This window comes from Emydura macquarii, unplaced genomic scaffold (assembly GCF_026122565.2).
Source record: "Emydura macquarii macquarii isolate MOO-44397 ecotype Brisbane River unplaced genomic scaffold, CSIRO-AGI_Emac_v2 contig_2422, whole genome shotgun sequence".
NCBI lineage: Eukaryota > Metazoa > Chordata > Testudines > Chelidae > Emydura > Emydura macquarii.
The window spans coordinates 32,058,806-32,072,017 of NW_027132559.1; the positions used below are offsets into that span (position 1 = coordinate 32,058,806).

At 39.2% G+C, this 13,212-nt stretch overlaps 1 protein-coding gene across 3 annotated transcripts in view; it reads right to left on the reverse strand.

Moving 5' to 3' along the window:
- VPS50 (VPS50 subunit of EARP/GARPII complex) overlaps positions 1-13,212 on the reverse strand; it is a 166,128-nt gene that overhangs the window by 132,535 nt on the left and 20,381 nt on the right. For all 3 annotated transcript variants that reach the window (XM_067562199.1, XM_067562198.1, XM_067562197.1), the window contains exons 4-8: positions 12,666-12,737; positions 6,528-6,581; positions 2,039-2,109; positions 817-934; positions 693-728 (exon numbers count right to left, since the gene is read on the reverse strand). In XM_067562199.1, the coding sequence (XP_067418300.1) occupies positions 693-728; positions 817-934; positions 2,039-2,109; positions 6,528-6,581; positions 12,666-12,737 (351 nt within the window). The remainder of the gene's footprint in view (positions 1-692; positions 729-816; positions 935-2,038; positions 2,110-6,527; positions 6,582-12,665; positions 12,738-13,212) is intronic.

The following is a 13,212-nucleotide window of genomic DNA, read 5'->3' on the forward strand; positions in this document are numbered from 1 at the left end:
GCTAGCCTATGATATTGTATGATTATATGTCCTTTTTGTTTGACTGTTACGGAGTTAATTCAAGCAGGAGCCAATTGCAGGTACATGAAAAAGTGGACAATAGCTTTAGATACCCCAATTTACCTAAACTTGAAGAATGATGCAGGTGTCATTAGCTCTGAAGTTTTACCTCCACCCATGCTGAGTTCAACAGCTTATAACCACTGGAGGGAGGATCCGGGTGGGAAAAACTGAAACAAAACTTTGAGGTCGATAAAAAACGGACTCTGATGGACAAGGGAGCAAAGACAAAGACTGAAAGAGGCAAACTGAACTCCAGTCAACAGAGACTGGGATGTCTGCTTTTTCCCACTGTTGAGATTAAATGACATTTTGTTTTAGGAAGGCTGCATTGGGTCAGTGTTCACCACCAGTCACATCTCCAAAAGCAAAGTCTGGCAGGTGCCAAACCCAGCCCGATCTGCTGAGTAATCACAGTTGTTACAGAGAGTGCTGTAGTATGGGGGACCCAATACAAGAGTCAGAGAATCGTGGAATTCCACTCAGACAGATGAAGGTGCCGGGCCTGTCACTTCACAGGGTGCATTCAGAAAAACTTGAAAGGGGACAAAGAAGAGTGAAAGAAATAAAAAGGATGGAAACAAATTAATACTCATCTACAATAATCATAAAATAGTTTGAAGTAAACTTACCTCCAACATTTCACTTAAACGTACATCAGTTCTTTGCTAAAAATGACAGAAAAGACAGCCATAAGAAAAACTATATTAAAAATTCAGAAAAATATATTTTATCATTAAAAAAATCTGTGCATACCAGTGTTTTTATTGTTCTCAGAGACTTTAGCAGTCCGATCAGCAATTGTCGTTTTCTTTGATTTGCAAGAAGTCCCAGACTAGCTTGAGTAAATCCTTCCTTTGCAATGTTCAGGTGCCTGTAGGAGTTAATAAAAAGAACAATCTGAGCTAATATGCGAAATTAGGAATTTTATATCAATTAGTCTAACAAGTAGACCTCAATACACGTTAGAAACACCGAATGGTCAGCACTGCTAGTGAAATTCAGCAATTGCAGTGACGCCAGAGGGCAATCAGAAAGTTGCATTTATCCTTTATCTCAGCGGTTCTCAAACTGTGGGGCGAGACCACAAAGTGGGTCACAAGCCCATTTTAATGGATTCACCAGGGCCGGCATTAGATTTGCGGGAGCCCGGGGCTGAAGCCCAAGCCCAAGCCCCACCACATGGGGCTGAAGCCGAAGCCAAAAGACTGAAGCCCTGGATGGTGGGGCTCAGATTAGAGTCCCCCCAAACAGGGCTGAAGCCCTCAAGCTTTGGCTTTGGCCCCATCGCCCAGGGCGGCAAGGCTCTGGCTCAGGTTCCTGTCCCTCCTCCGGGGTCATGTAGCAATTTTTGTTGTCTGAAGTGGGTCGTAGTGCAATGAAGTTTGAGAACCGATGCTTTACCTAGACTAGAATCTGTTTTTAGGTCAGTGGTCCATTCCAACAGAAGGCAGAACTTTCAATTCACACTTTGGACTAAAGTACAGTAGAACCTCAGGGTTACAAACACCAAAATTAGTAAACTATTAAAACAATAAAGGAAAAGTTTAAAAAAAGATTTGACAAGGTAAAGAAACTGTTTCTGTGCTTGTTTCATTTAAAGTAAGATGGCTAAAAGTACCGTTTTTCTTCTGCATAGTTAAAGTTTCAAAGCTGTATTAAGGCAATGTTCAGTTGTAAACTTTGAAAGAACAACCATAACACTTTGTTCAGAGTTACGAACATTTCAGTTATGAACAACCTCCATTCCTGAGTTGTTCATATAACTCTGAGGTTCTACTGTACAGGAATTGACACTAGAAATTTTGTGTTAGTATCTACACCATAAACAGGAAATAGTTCTAATAAAGTAATCATCAGTTCCTATTAAAGCAAACAAAGGAGTTTTTTTTGGGAGAGCGGGGGCAAGGGGTAAGTAGTTTTGCTTTTAAACCATATTATTCCCTTTCAGTCTCTGACCAGTAGACATGTAACATACCTTCTTCCATTTGTGCAAATGACTGCAGCTAACTGAAGGCCAGTCTGTAAGGATGTAACTCTTTCAAGTTCCTACAGAGAGGCAATGTTTCAATTTACTCTTCCAAGAATTATGCATTTTTGTGTCAAACAAATCATATACTCTCACAAAGCTCAAAGTAACTTACATAAACCTATAATCTACTCCCACATTTCTGAAACAAACTAAAATATATTTCAATCTTCTAATAAGTAGAGACCAGCGCACTGATAGCATAATGTGATGTTAGAGTTTCCATAATGGGAAATAAGACAATTTAGAGCAGTGGTGCCCAAACCTTTCCTGTCGCATTCCCCCCCTTTACAGAATCTGTCCGTGTCTTCCCCCTCCACTCCCTCCAATTACTACTGCACTGTTGGCTCAGCAGAGGAGTTTGGCCTGAAGATAGAGCTGGGGGCTGAACTGGGGCTGGGGGGTGAGGGGGAAGAGCTGCAGCTGGGGCCAGAGCCGAGCGAAGCTGCGGCCAGGGCCCGAATGTGGCCAGAGATGCAGCCGGAAATGAGGCCAGGGCCGGGGCCAGGGCAGGGCGGGGCTGCAGCCAGGGCGGGTTGCTCCCACTCCTCATGGAGGCTAGCCTAGGCCTAGTTCCTGCCCCCTCCAAATGTTCCTCCGATCCCCTCTAGGGGGGGTGCACCCTACAGTTAGGGAACTACTGATTTAGAGGTTCTGCTGAAACACTTTTACATCAAAATTAGCACAGGAATATTCTTATTGCCATTAATGAACTTCAGCCTCCTGGAATGATCAAAGCTGCAGACATACTAGCACAACATTTAATTTGCATTAATAAACCAGATATTGGCAAAACAGGCAAACATGCTGTACACAACATTTTGTTTCACAATATTTAAATATGCACTAGCAATTCAGTAGATATCACTTTGTAATGACCCTTAATTGTAACCTGCTGTATTTAGGCTATGAATGCTTCAGAGCAGGGAATGCAACTTTGAAACTTGCTTTTGTGAAGTTCCTAATATATTTTGGGGCTCTTAAAAATAATCACCAGGAATTTTAACTAGCTATTAGTTTCTCTTTATTTGACAAAATGTCGTAGAAAGGTTTGTACACACCCCATGTAAAAGAAAAACTGAACATATATTTTTAAAAATGTATATTGCACTGTATTTCAAAATGTGAGTAGTGCTTTCCAAACACAGAGAAAAGCATGGCCCCTACTTTGAAAATTCTACCATAGAAAAATCTGATTTAATTTAAAAATCTGACGATGTAATTTACTAGTTAAATCCAGTTTAAAATCTAGGTCATTCTAATACCATCTTCTGCTCAAAATAACGACAGTTATACTATGAAGTGAGATATTACTGCATTCACAGGAACAGATTTCCCTTTCCTTACTAAAGTCTTTGGTTTAGAAAAGTCAGATCCTGGTTTGAGCAATGTCTAAAAAATTCTATTTAAAGATTGTTAGGTACAGTGGAAAACAATCTCCCCTTTAAAAAGCTTTGAATAGCTAAGGCTTTTGCATAGGGTCATTAGTTCCTTTTTCATGAAGAAATGCATCTAATAATAAATCTAATAATAGGTGGCATTCAGCTGAATTATTGCTGGCTATATGAATTCAGTAATATTTGTCCTTTGGACACACTCAGATTGATAGACTAGGGACTGGGATGGAGTGCAACTATTAGATCCCGAGGGACAAAAACCTGTCCAATACCCAGACTAAGAACTTGGGCAGATGTACACGGTGAGGAATCCTTCCCTTCCCTCAACAAGACATGGAGTGGCTCTGCAGAGTTACTCCAATGGAATGGCTGCAACATTCCTCTCTTTAAAAAATGCCCCTCCTGCAGGGGAGGAGACACCAGAGAATTTGCACAATGGAAAATCACTGGTCTAGTCTAAGCCCCAGTAGTCCCCACAGGAAGTCTCCACAGAACAGGACCCAACATTACACAAGGGGTGCATTCCACCTCCATGATTTCTTTCCAACCATGCAGTGGAAATGCACCCACTTCCAGGGGATTTTGTGCAGTGTGAGGAAACAAGGATAGGATTTGCTGCTAAATGTGAGCTATTATCATGAAGTACAGAACACATTAATTGTTAAATATGTTTCAGTGAGTCAGTGGGAATGCAAGCACTCAGCCCCTCACACAGGATTTTCTTAGATACTTGCAGGATAAGACACCATATTTTAAAGTTTTAAAAGTCATGATATTGAGTCCAGAGACAAGACTAGCTCCTGACGAGCCCTAGCTGTGCAAGATTATTGACTCCATCAGATAAACACTCAACTGAGGAGCTTTTAAAGCGCCTCTTATTGGCCTGATAGATTTTTAACCATCCCTTTGGATCTACTGAAGCCAAGTGTGTTCCGGTATAAATCCATACATGGTGCTGTTTCAAGCCACCCTAAAAGGCTGCCGTAATATGAAATTAATGCCTACTTGTAATGATGTGTGTGTGCGCGTGCACAACAGCTAGCTCATTTGATAACGCAGACGTTTTAAAACTAACAAGTAAGATATCAGAAGAACATCATGGAATTATGGGTGGGAAAGGGATTGTAATAGTGAAGCTGTTGTGCACAGAAAAAAAAACAAGATCCAAAACAGAAACTCTTTTCCAGAGTCTGTATCCATGATCAGCCTCTTAAAAAATTAAATCATTTTGTATTAAATGAAAATGCTTGTTTCAATCCATATCCTATAAAGGGTCAGATGGAGATAAATTAATAATGGCTATAATTACGTGTGGAGGAAACCAAGTTTCACTAACTGGATTTTAATTTTGGGATGAAAAGACAATACTTGTCAATGTCACGGCTCCTCCTCTTCCAGAGAAAAGTCAGGCTAGGGGACTTACTCCTGTGTGGATTGAGGAACGGTTTTAATGTTTCTCAAAGTGGGACTGACAGACCTACCTCATCTTCTGACACTTCCAACAAATTATGGTCCTCAGCCTTTGAACATTCTACCACTGCTTCAGTGGAATACTATGACAACATCTTATCTAGAAATATTGACAGGCTAGAATCTAGACGCCCTACTCACTTTGCGCCTTACCCATGAGTCACCACAGTTTACAGATGCTTTGCAACTGATGAAGCAACAAGGAAGAAAGCTGAAGTTTCAGTGGCAGAGGCAAAAAAACTAACTCCAAGACCGCTACATCACAAAAAATAGGTTAGTCATACACTGAGAAAGTTTTCTTGTCCTCTGCCACAGCTTCAGCAAAACCTCATCCAGTGCAATTCTTCAGAATTGTAGAAATTTCAATATTACCGTGATGGGAGCCTCATTAGAATCTACATTAGACTGGCAAAGTGGTGAATATGAGTTTCCTTTACTCTCAAGATCTAATTTGTTTCTTTGAGAAATCTTCACTTTGATTTGAGGAATAGATGAACCAGATCCAGGCTGACCGGACCAAACTAATGAGAGCACTGTCAGAATAAGAGGGTATTAAAGCTACCATCTTCTCTAGAGTTTAAGCCTGTTTTGCTCATTGAAGTCTCTTGGAGGTGCAATGCCCAACTTACTTCTCTATTGGACACATTTCTCATGACTTGGCAGAGACTAGTGGGAAGTTTGGAATTTGTTACTGATGAAGATTGTTAATGTCTTCTTCATGGAAGCAGGATGCAGGCAGCCCTTCAACATAAGCAGCAGTGAGGTTCCTGCTCAAGCTCCCTCCGGCTGCTATCTCATCTATAGCCTCTCATTTCTAGAACAGCTTATTAAGGTGGTGATGCTGAAGCAGCTCCCATGACATCTCAAAGCATCCTTGATTCCTATCCATCTGATTTTAGACATGAGTTTAGGGTAAGGATTTAGTTCCTACTGGCAATTGACACACCACACAACTAGTTTTGGACTGTCAGCTGGAGAGTCAATGCTCGAGTTGTTGGCTCCACAGAAAGCTTTTAAAACCACTGACCAAGTGATTTAATTCATTTTCAGAGGCTTGTTTGAGTTGATGGAATGCCCTTTCATTATGTTCATTCAACCCTCCGGTGATTATTAGTGGTAGTATTACAGTAGCACATACAGTAGCACACAGTTCCAGGTAGACCCATTGTGCTTAGTGCTGGAAAGCAGAACACCCAGCACTGTGCTTGTACAGAACCTAGCATGATGGGGCTTTGGGAATCTGCTTTTTGATGGTCCATCAGAAACGGAGTTTGGTTTCTTTAGTTGGACTGTTAACTGATTTTGTAATTTTTTTTTAAGTAAGGTTGATTTGGAATGGATTACTATATTGAGCTAGGTATCTAGGTGCATTGATAATGGGTATCAATATGACTTAAGTAAAACAGTCACAGAATATAAGTATTTAAGACTACACTCTCCCATTGACTACATAAACGACCCACAGCTATGCCTGAAAAACAGATCTAGTTGAATTACAGTAACATTAGCTGGGGTGATTTAGTAATTCACAGAAGGCATTTACAGTATAACACATCAGTTCATTATCTTACCTTAACATATGCAGGCTGCTTTTCAAGAATCAAGTCTGCAACCTTTTTAGATACCTTGAAGGGAAAAATATTACATGTGAGGTATCTGGGAAGTATCCAATCTCTATGCTGAAAGATCTGCACTGAGGACTCTGAAGATTTCCTGTAATTCTTAACATTCTTGATCATTCTTTGATGAATGCATATGCCAAGAAAGAGGTAAACATTCTAAGATAATGACCACACTTCTCCCACAAGTAAAAACGGACGTATGTTTACATCTTCCTCTGAGAATTAGTAGGTGTTTTCAAATTAACCTTTTAGTCCTTTACCAACTAAAGAGCACACTTGAGTAAAAATAGAAAAGATATGGAGCACTGGAGCATGATATAGTCTGTTTACCATGTTATTAGTGTGCAATTACAAATTAACCACCTACACTGGAGATTAAACAAATGACAAAGGAAACTTATCTTTCATACAGATACTATATTATATATAATTTATGCTAGAGTTTATAATCATCCTATGCATGGCAAAATCAACTAAATTTTCCTTTGGTGTGCAAGACATATGCATTTTAAATTATGTTTTGCACTGCTCTGAATTAAATAGTAAATGAAAGGCTATTATATTCTGTTCTGTGAATTGCACTCTGTACTGAATCTTAAAAATAAGCATCTTTTCAGTGTACATGCTGTGGCAAACAGCCGGCTCCAACCTAGTGGGTCTCATGCTCCTGTCGCTTGTAGTGGGCCAGGGCGTCTCCAGTCACCCCGTCTTCCCCGAGGAGGGGGTAGGGACCCGGGCCCACCCACTCCTCCGGGTCCCAGCCCAGGGGCCCTATGAGAAGCAGCTATTTGCTGCTGGCACCGTGTTCCCAACTGCAATTCTCTTCCCCTGGGCTAATTTTCCCCCTCCTTCTGTCCTCTTGAGCCTGGAACCTTTCTCCAGTCTGCTCCTCCACAGAACTCTGCACTCTGGTCTGCTCCTCCTCGCAACTCAGCACTCCTATAAACAGCACAGCACAGCACTCCTACTCCTCCCAGTTCGCACCTTGTCTGTTTGGGGCAGAGGGTTTTTATGGAGCACCTAGCTGGTCCCTACTTGGCCTCAGCTGCTCCTAATTGCCCTCTAATGACTCTCAGCTAATCTGCAGGGAACAGACCCCTGAGCATTCTGAGGCTTACATACCTCCCTTCGATCACTTTCCTACAGCTTTCTGCCCTCCCTATATCACAATACACATATTGATCAAATAAAAATATTATTCAAATAAGACATCAGTAATGTATACAGAAAATCATGAAACATTCCCAGGTTCAAAACAGTTTTCTTCCATCACGGGCTCATTGTTTTTAAGGAGACAAAGGTTCTGAACCCGAAATGAGGGAATGATTTAATATTGTTCTTAAACTTCTCTCTAGCCCTCCCAGAGATGGGAATAAAAAGAGAATCTGGCTGAAACAGTCAGACAACCAGCTCATCCATCTTCTGTTTGCAGAGGGGAAATGGAGATGAAGAAGTCCTTTATGTGCAGCAGGCTGCACACCACTTTGTTAACCATGATGTGAAGTTGGCACCCAGGTCAATCAGCATTTCTTGTGGCAATCCTCCAAACGCCTTATCAGCTCAATCCCTATCCTTTAGAAGCACACCTATATAATAAGGGCAGGAACAGAGCCTGGCAAGCTGTCTTTGGTACCAACAACTGGCAATCTGGCCAAGAGATGCAGGAGTGTCACACATCTTTGTGTTCCCCCCACATACATGCACAAAAATCAGACCAATAACCACAATATGATGTATGCTTTCTTGATTGCCCTGCAGAAGTTATGTCATGTGCCAGATGATGTAGTTCTTTTTTTCAGGATCAGGGAATTACCAATTTGTTATTTACCTTCTCCCAGTTTGTATCTGTGACACTGAGACCTCCTCAGCAAAGAGTAACCTGTTCTTAGCAAACAACTCTCATGTCAGACCTGACAAACTAACTGCACCAAAAAAATGTCCTACAGGATATTTATCCATAAACAGTAACTTGTAAGGTAACTACAGAAAGCTTGTAACTTGTCAAGATTCATAGTCATTGCGGGAAATATTTAAGGAAAATGTATTTATATTAAAGGATGTAAGGTGTCTCGGCCATGACCCATTCAAGCAAGAGAGAGTTGTTCCCCTTCCTAGTCAACCAGCGAGGTAATGCAAGATTCCTTTGTCTACTCTTGCCACATCCCAGAAGAGTCAATGGAAACCCATCAAAGACAATTCCCAATGATTGAAAGCCGTTGGAGATGACAAGGAACATTACAGCAGGCAGGTAATCACCCTGGCTATGAACAGAGACAAAAAATTGTTTCAGTGCAAGAGTATAGGTAAAGGCACTCTATCCATTCGTGAAGGAAATCCCTTCAGGAGGAGCGGGTCTTTCATGAACCGTTGGGCCCTGATTCTTGTGAAATGAGCCACCTCTACAACAGACCAAACTTTGAAAGGAAAGCCTACTTTATTTTATATAAAATGTAACTATTGACAGCTGTAAACCCAGGTTCATATTTTATTATTTTGTTTTGTAACCCATTGTTTCTATCACTTTCACTTCTAATTAAATCTCTAGCCCCTCTTACATAACCTACTTTTTTGTTTTATTTTAAGGGCTGTGTGTTTTTAAGGGCAGGAGTGGTGATTTATGGTAAAACTGGTACACTGGGGTACACTGCACCTCTGGGAGCAGAGGAACTGGAATTTTTGTGAGTAGCCAGTATCAGGGGCTGGATATCACAGGGGAATGATTCAAAGGGACTCCTGTATGATCTCTGGGCCTTGAGTGTTGGAAATTGTTTCCTATCTTCAGGTTCATTCTGGTGATATACTTCCCCTCACCAACTAAAAACTTCCCCGATTCCTCTGTGCTAATCCCTTCTTTCTTGCCTATAGAGCCTCCCCTCCCACTTATCCTTGCAGACCGATATTTTGAACAGATCCCTGTCTTTATTCAGGAAAGTTACAGTGGTGCTATCCTACTGGTTCAGTTACCAAGAGTTTGATTCACCAGTGTAAACACCATCACATTGGTAAGGCCTGGAGGTGAAAGGAGTGTATTTCTTCTTTCCTCCAAATTTTTCTGTGGTGCTAAGAACAGAAGATTTTTAATACCCATAGCTAGAGCAATTCTGCCAAGCACCTGTCTCAGTCAGTGCCAGGGTCTACCCCAACCTCTCAAGCTGTTTTCTTTTTTATGTATTTATTTATTTACTATTCAAGTTAAATATCTTTGCAGATTCAGCACTTCCCTGCAATTGTTCTGTCATATGAAATGCAATCAAATTATCCCCTTCTGTTCTCTTTTTCATAAACATCCCACAAACAATAGCCACACATCCAAGGATTGTCCTTCATCATCATATATGCAACCATTCTACAAGTCAGCAATATTGACAACATTCAATTGTCAGAAGGGAAACCAAGACACAGTTACTCCACTGAAAGAGTTTATCATTTCAATGGTTACTGAGTACCAGAAGTACAATACCTCCTATTTTAGGAGGTTAAATATTGTCCTACAGTCATCTCAACTTTTGATCTCATTAGCAAACTAGCATTTTATGCAAAGACATTTTGTATAATGCACTATTAAAGTATAACTAAGCTAGCACAATTCTTTTGTTAATATTCTTTCCCTTTAAAAGCCAGATATACAATTCCTAACAATGGGACTGACTACAATAGTCAATATAAAGAAACCGCAACATGGTATGAAAAACAAGGAATGATTTCAATTTTTCAAAAATAGAACCTAGTAAATGACTACACTTTTCTATGCCAACTGACAATATGGCTAAATACGGCACTTTACTAACTAGAATGAAAAGCAAACAGATGTGCATATAAGACCCAATTTCCTGATATACAGATTTAAGTTACATGCACTGAGATAATTGCTCAGAATAAGACTGTGATGATACAGACAGTAAAAAGTCCTGAGTGTACTGGAATGCGTTTCACATAACAGAACAATTGTAAGTATGTGCTGAACTGCAAAGATATTTAAGATAAAGATAAATCACTGAGCCTTGTTCCTGACAGAACCACCACATCAAGTAATTTAAGAAAGAACATGACCAAGATCAATTGTACAAAAGCATGTGGTGAAAGCCAGTGAAAAACTGAATATTAAGCAGTGCTTTATCACAATCAAGATGTCATTTGTAACACACAAGAAAGTCAATAGAGTGTTTGTTAAAGATTCAAATTCTAAAAGGAAAAAGCACCACTTGAAATGACTACTTAATTATGTACGTCACCTAGAGATATACACACTGAAATGAGGATCTACAGTTACAGAAATGGTAACCTACATCCACCTTTTAAAAGTATGTATTTATCAGAGGTGCTATATCATAAGTCAATATGCTGAAATGACCTAGTCCCATATTAGCAGTTTAAAAGTATGCCTGTGTGTGACCATATTTTTAGAATTGCGCACAAAAAATATGAGATGCAGCATCCTGTGGTGCTGACTTACATGAAAAATGTTAATGTCCTCTTAATACTATTGATTTAAATTTTAAAATGGTTTGTCCCAGGGTAAATGGATCACACACAAGATATAACAGGGAGAGGAAAGATAAAATGTATACCAATAACCCAGATCTCCTCCTGCAAAAGCACCCCAATGATTTTTTACATCATATGTCAAATTGTTACTGTCTCAACAAGACATACAAGTGGAAAGGCTACCCAGCCAAAATGACAATACCCTCCAACACTAGGAAGAAATTTAAAACAGATTAACAAAGGTGTAAAAGAGACAGCCTTGGGAAAAGCGTCACGAGAAAATGTTTCTATTATTTACTAAAGACTTTGGCTGAAAAACCTTTAAATATTTTCATTTGCACTTTGCTTTTTCCTTTACATATGCACTGTGATTGAGAAAGCCTTTTACTTATATGGTGTGGACAGTCAGCATTTGGAAGATACGGACACAACTGGTTCCCACTCCATCAAGTCGTCTCTTTCTCCTGAATGTGTTCTCCAAAAGATTTTTATGCCATCCCCCAGATGTCCACTGCAAAACATTTCTTCTGGGAGAAGAAAAAAGGGCCCCATTCCCCTTTGGAATATCTCATTCTTCCAGCTCTTGAGGAAGAGAAACATCCACCATCACTTTTCAGTCTTAATAGGCTACCTGTAGAACTTCAAAGCCAAGCTCTAAGAAAAAAAGTCTTGAAGACACACAAGTTTGAAGGACTGAGGATTTTTTTTTACTATAAAAGGGTCTAGTTACAGAATCAGTGTTTTTCCTTCCTTATATATTTCATCCATTTTAAAAACATGATTAAGCTTCCTACAGCAGTTTCACTAATGGCTATGCTCCAACAAACTCCAAAGTTACAGGAAGCTAATGCCTGATCTAATTACACATATTAAAAGCCACTGAACCAATAATTAATATTTAGTAAGGAAATCTATTCTAGAAGGTGTTTAATGTATTGCAAAAAATGTAACAAGTACCCTTGAGAGGTTATCCGAAAGGAAGTATCCCACCAGGAATGGCTGCACTGATTTTTTTTTCCCATAATCATGAAGGGAAGTTGTTACCAATTTGTATATTTTATTTTTTGATTCCATGAAAATTGTGCACCAGTGTTCACTAGAATACATACACACTGGGAAATAATAAATTTGGCAAGTTAAAAATACAGCAAACCACCAACTGAAAATATAAACAGCCAACAATATCACTGTGCAGATACATTATATATTTATATTTTGTTTAAGCTGCTTTTACATTACCAAAAGTTCCTCGAAATAACAAAAAGTTAAAGAAGCTACAAGGCTGAGATCAACATACATTTCCTTATCTTTCAATGTACTGGTAGATCTGAGCTTAGTTAATGAGGAAACTCAATACTTCTGAAAATAAAGGTGATTACTGGAAGATCTGGGGCCAACCTGAGCATCATATTCTACTGATCTGGATTTTCCACTATAAAAAAACCATAACTTTGTGCTAACTTAACTGGGTTAATACCTTTAAAGATCCAAGATTATTTTCAGCCTCGTGTCAAGATATTCTTAACAAATACAGAAAGAACTACCAGAGTTCACAACACTGCAGTGGCATCAAGTTCTACACACTCAAAACATTTTACTTACAGCAGCTTGTTGTTGCTTTAATTTGTCTCTGTATTCTTCCATTTCTTGAAGACTAAGAACTGGAGGAAGCTTCTAGATGTAGAAGAACAAATTAAAACCAATGAAAATGAATATAGATGAAGTGTGTATATAACAATTAATTAAATGCATTTAGAAAACAATGTTATGTTTTCACAATCTAATCTGCATTTAAAGTAAAGAAATGATAAAAAAATGAAGTCAGGATTACATTATGGTGAATAAATAAATACCCAGTAATGGGTAATCAACATCTCAGAGAACCATTTTCTTGCATTCAACAAATTATGTGTGCACACAGCCCAGAATGAACATGTGATATATTGTAATTTTGGATACTAACAAAATAAAGTTTAAAATACAGTTTTTCTGTCATGTCTAACCAGTTTCCCTATCAATTATTTTGGCCATTTCGTAAATAATTTGATCTCTGAATTGTGACTCCTATTGATATCAATGGGCTTTGGATCAGGCCCTATACAACCACACCATGATGGAAAAATCATAATTCTGGGTTAAGGCAAAAAAG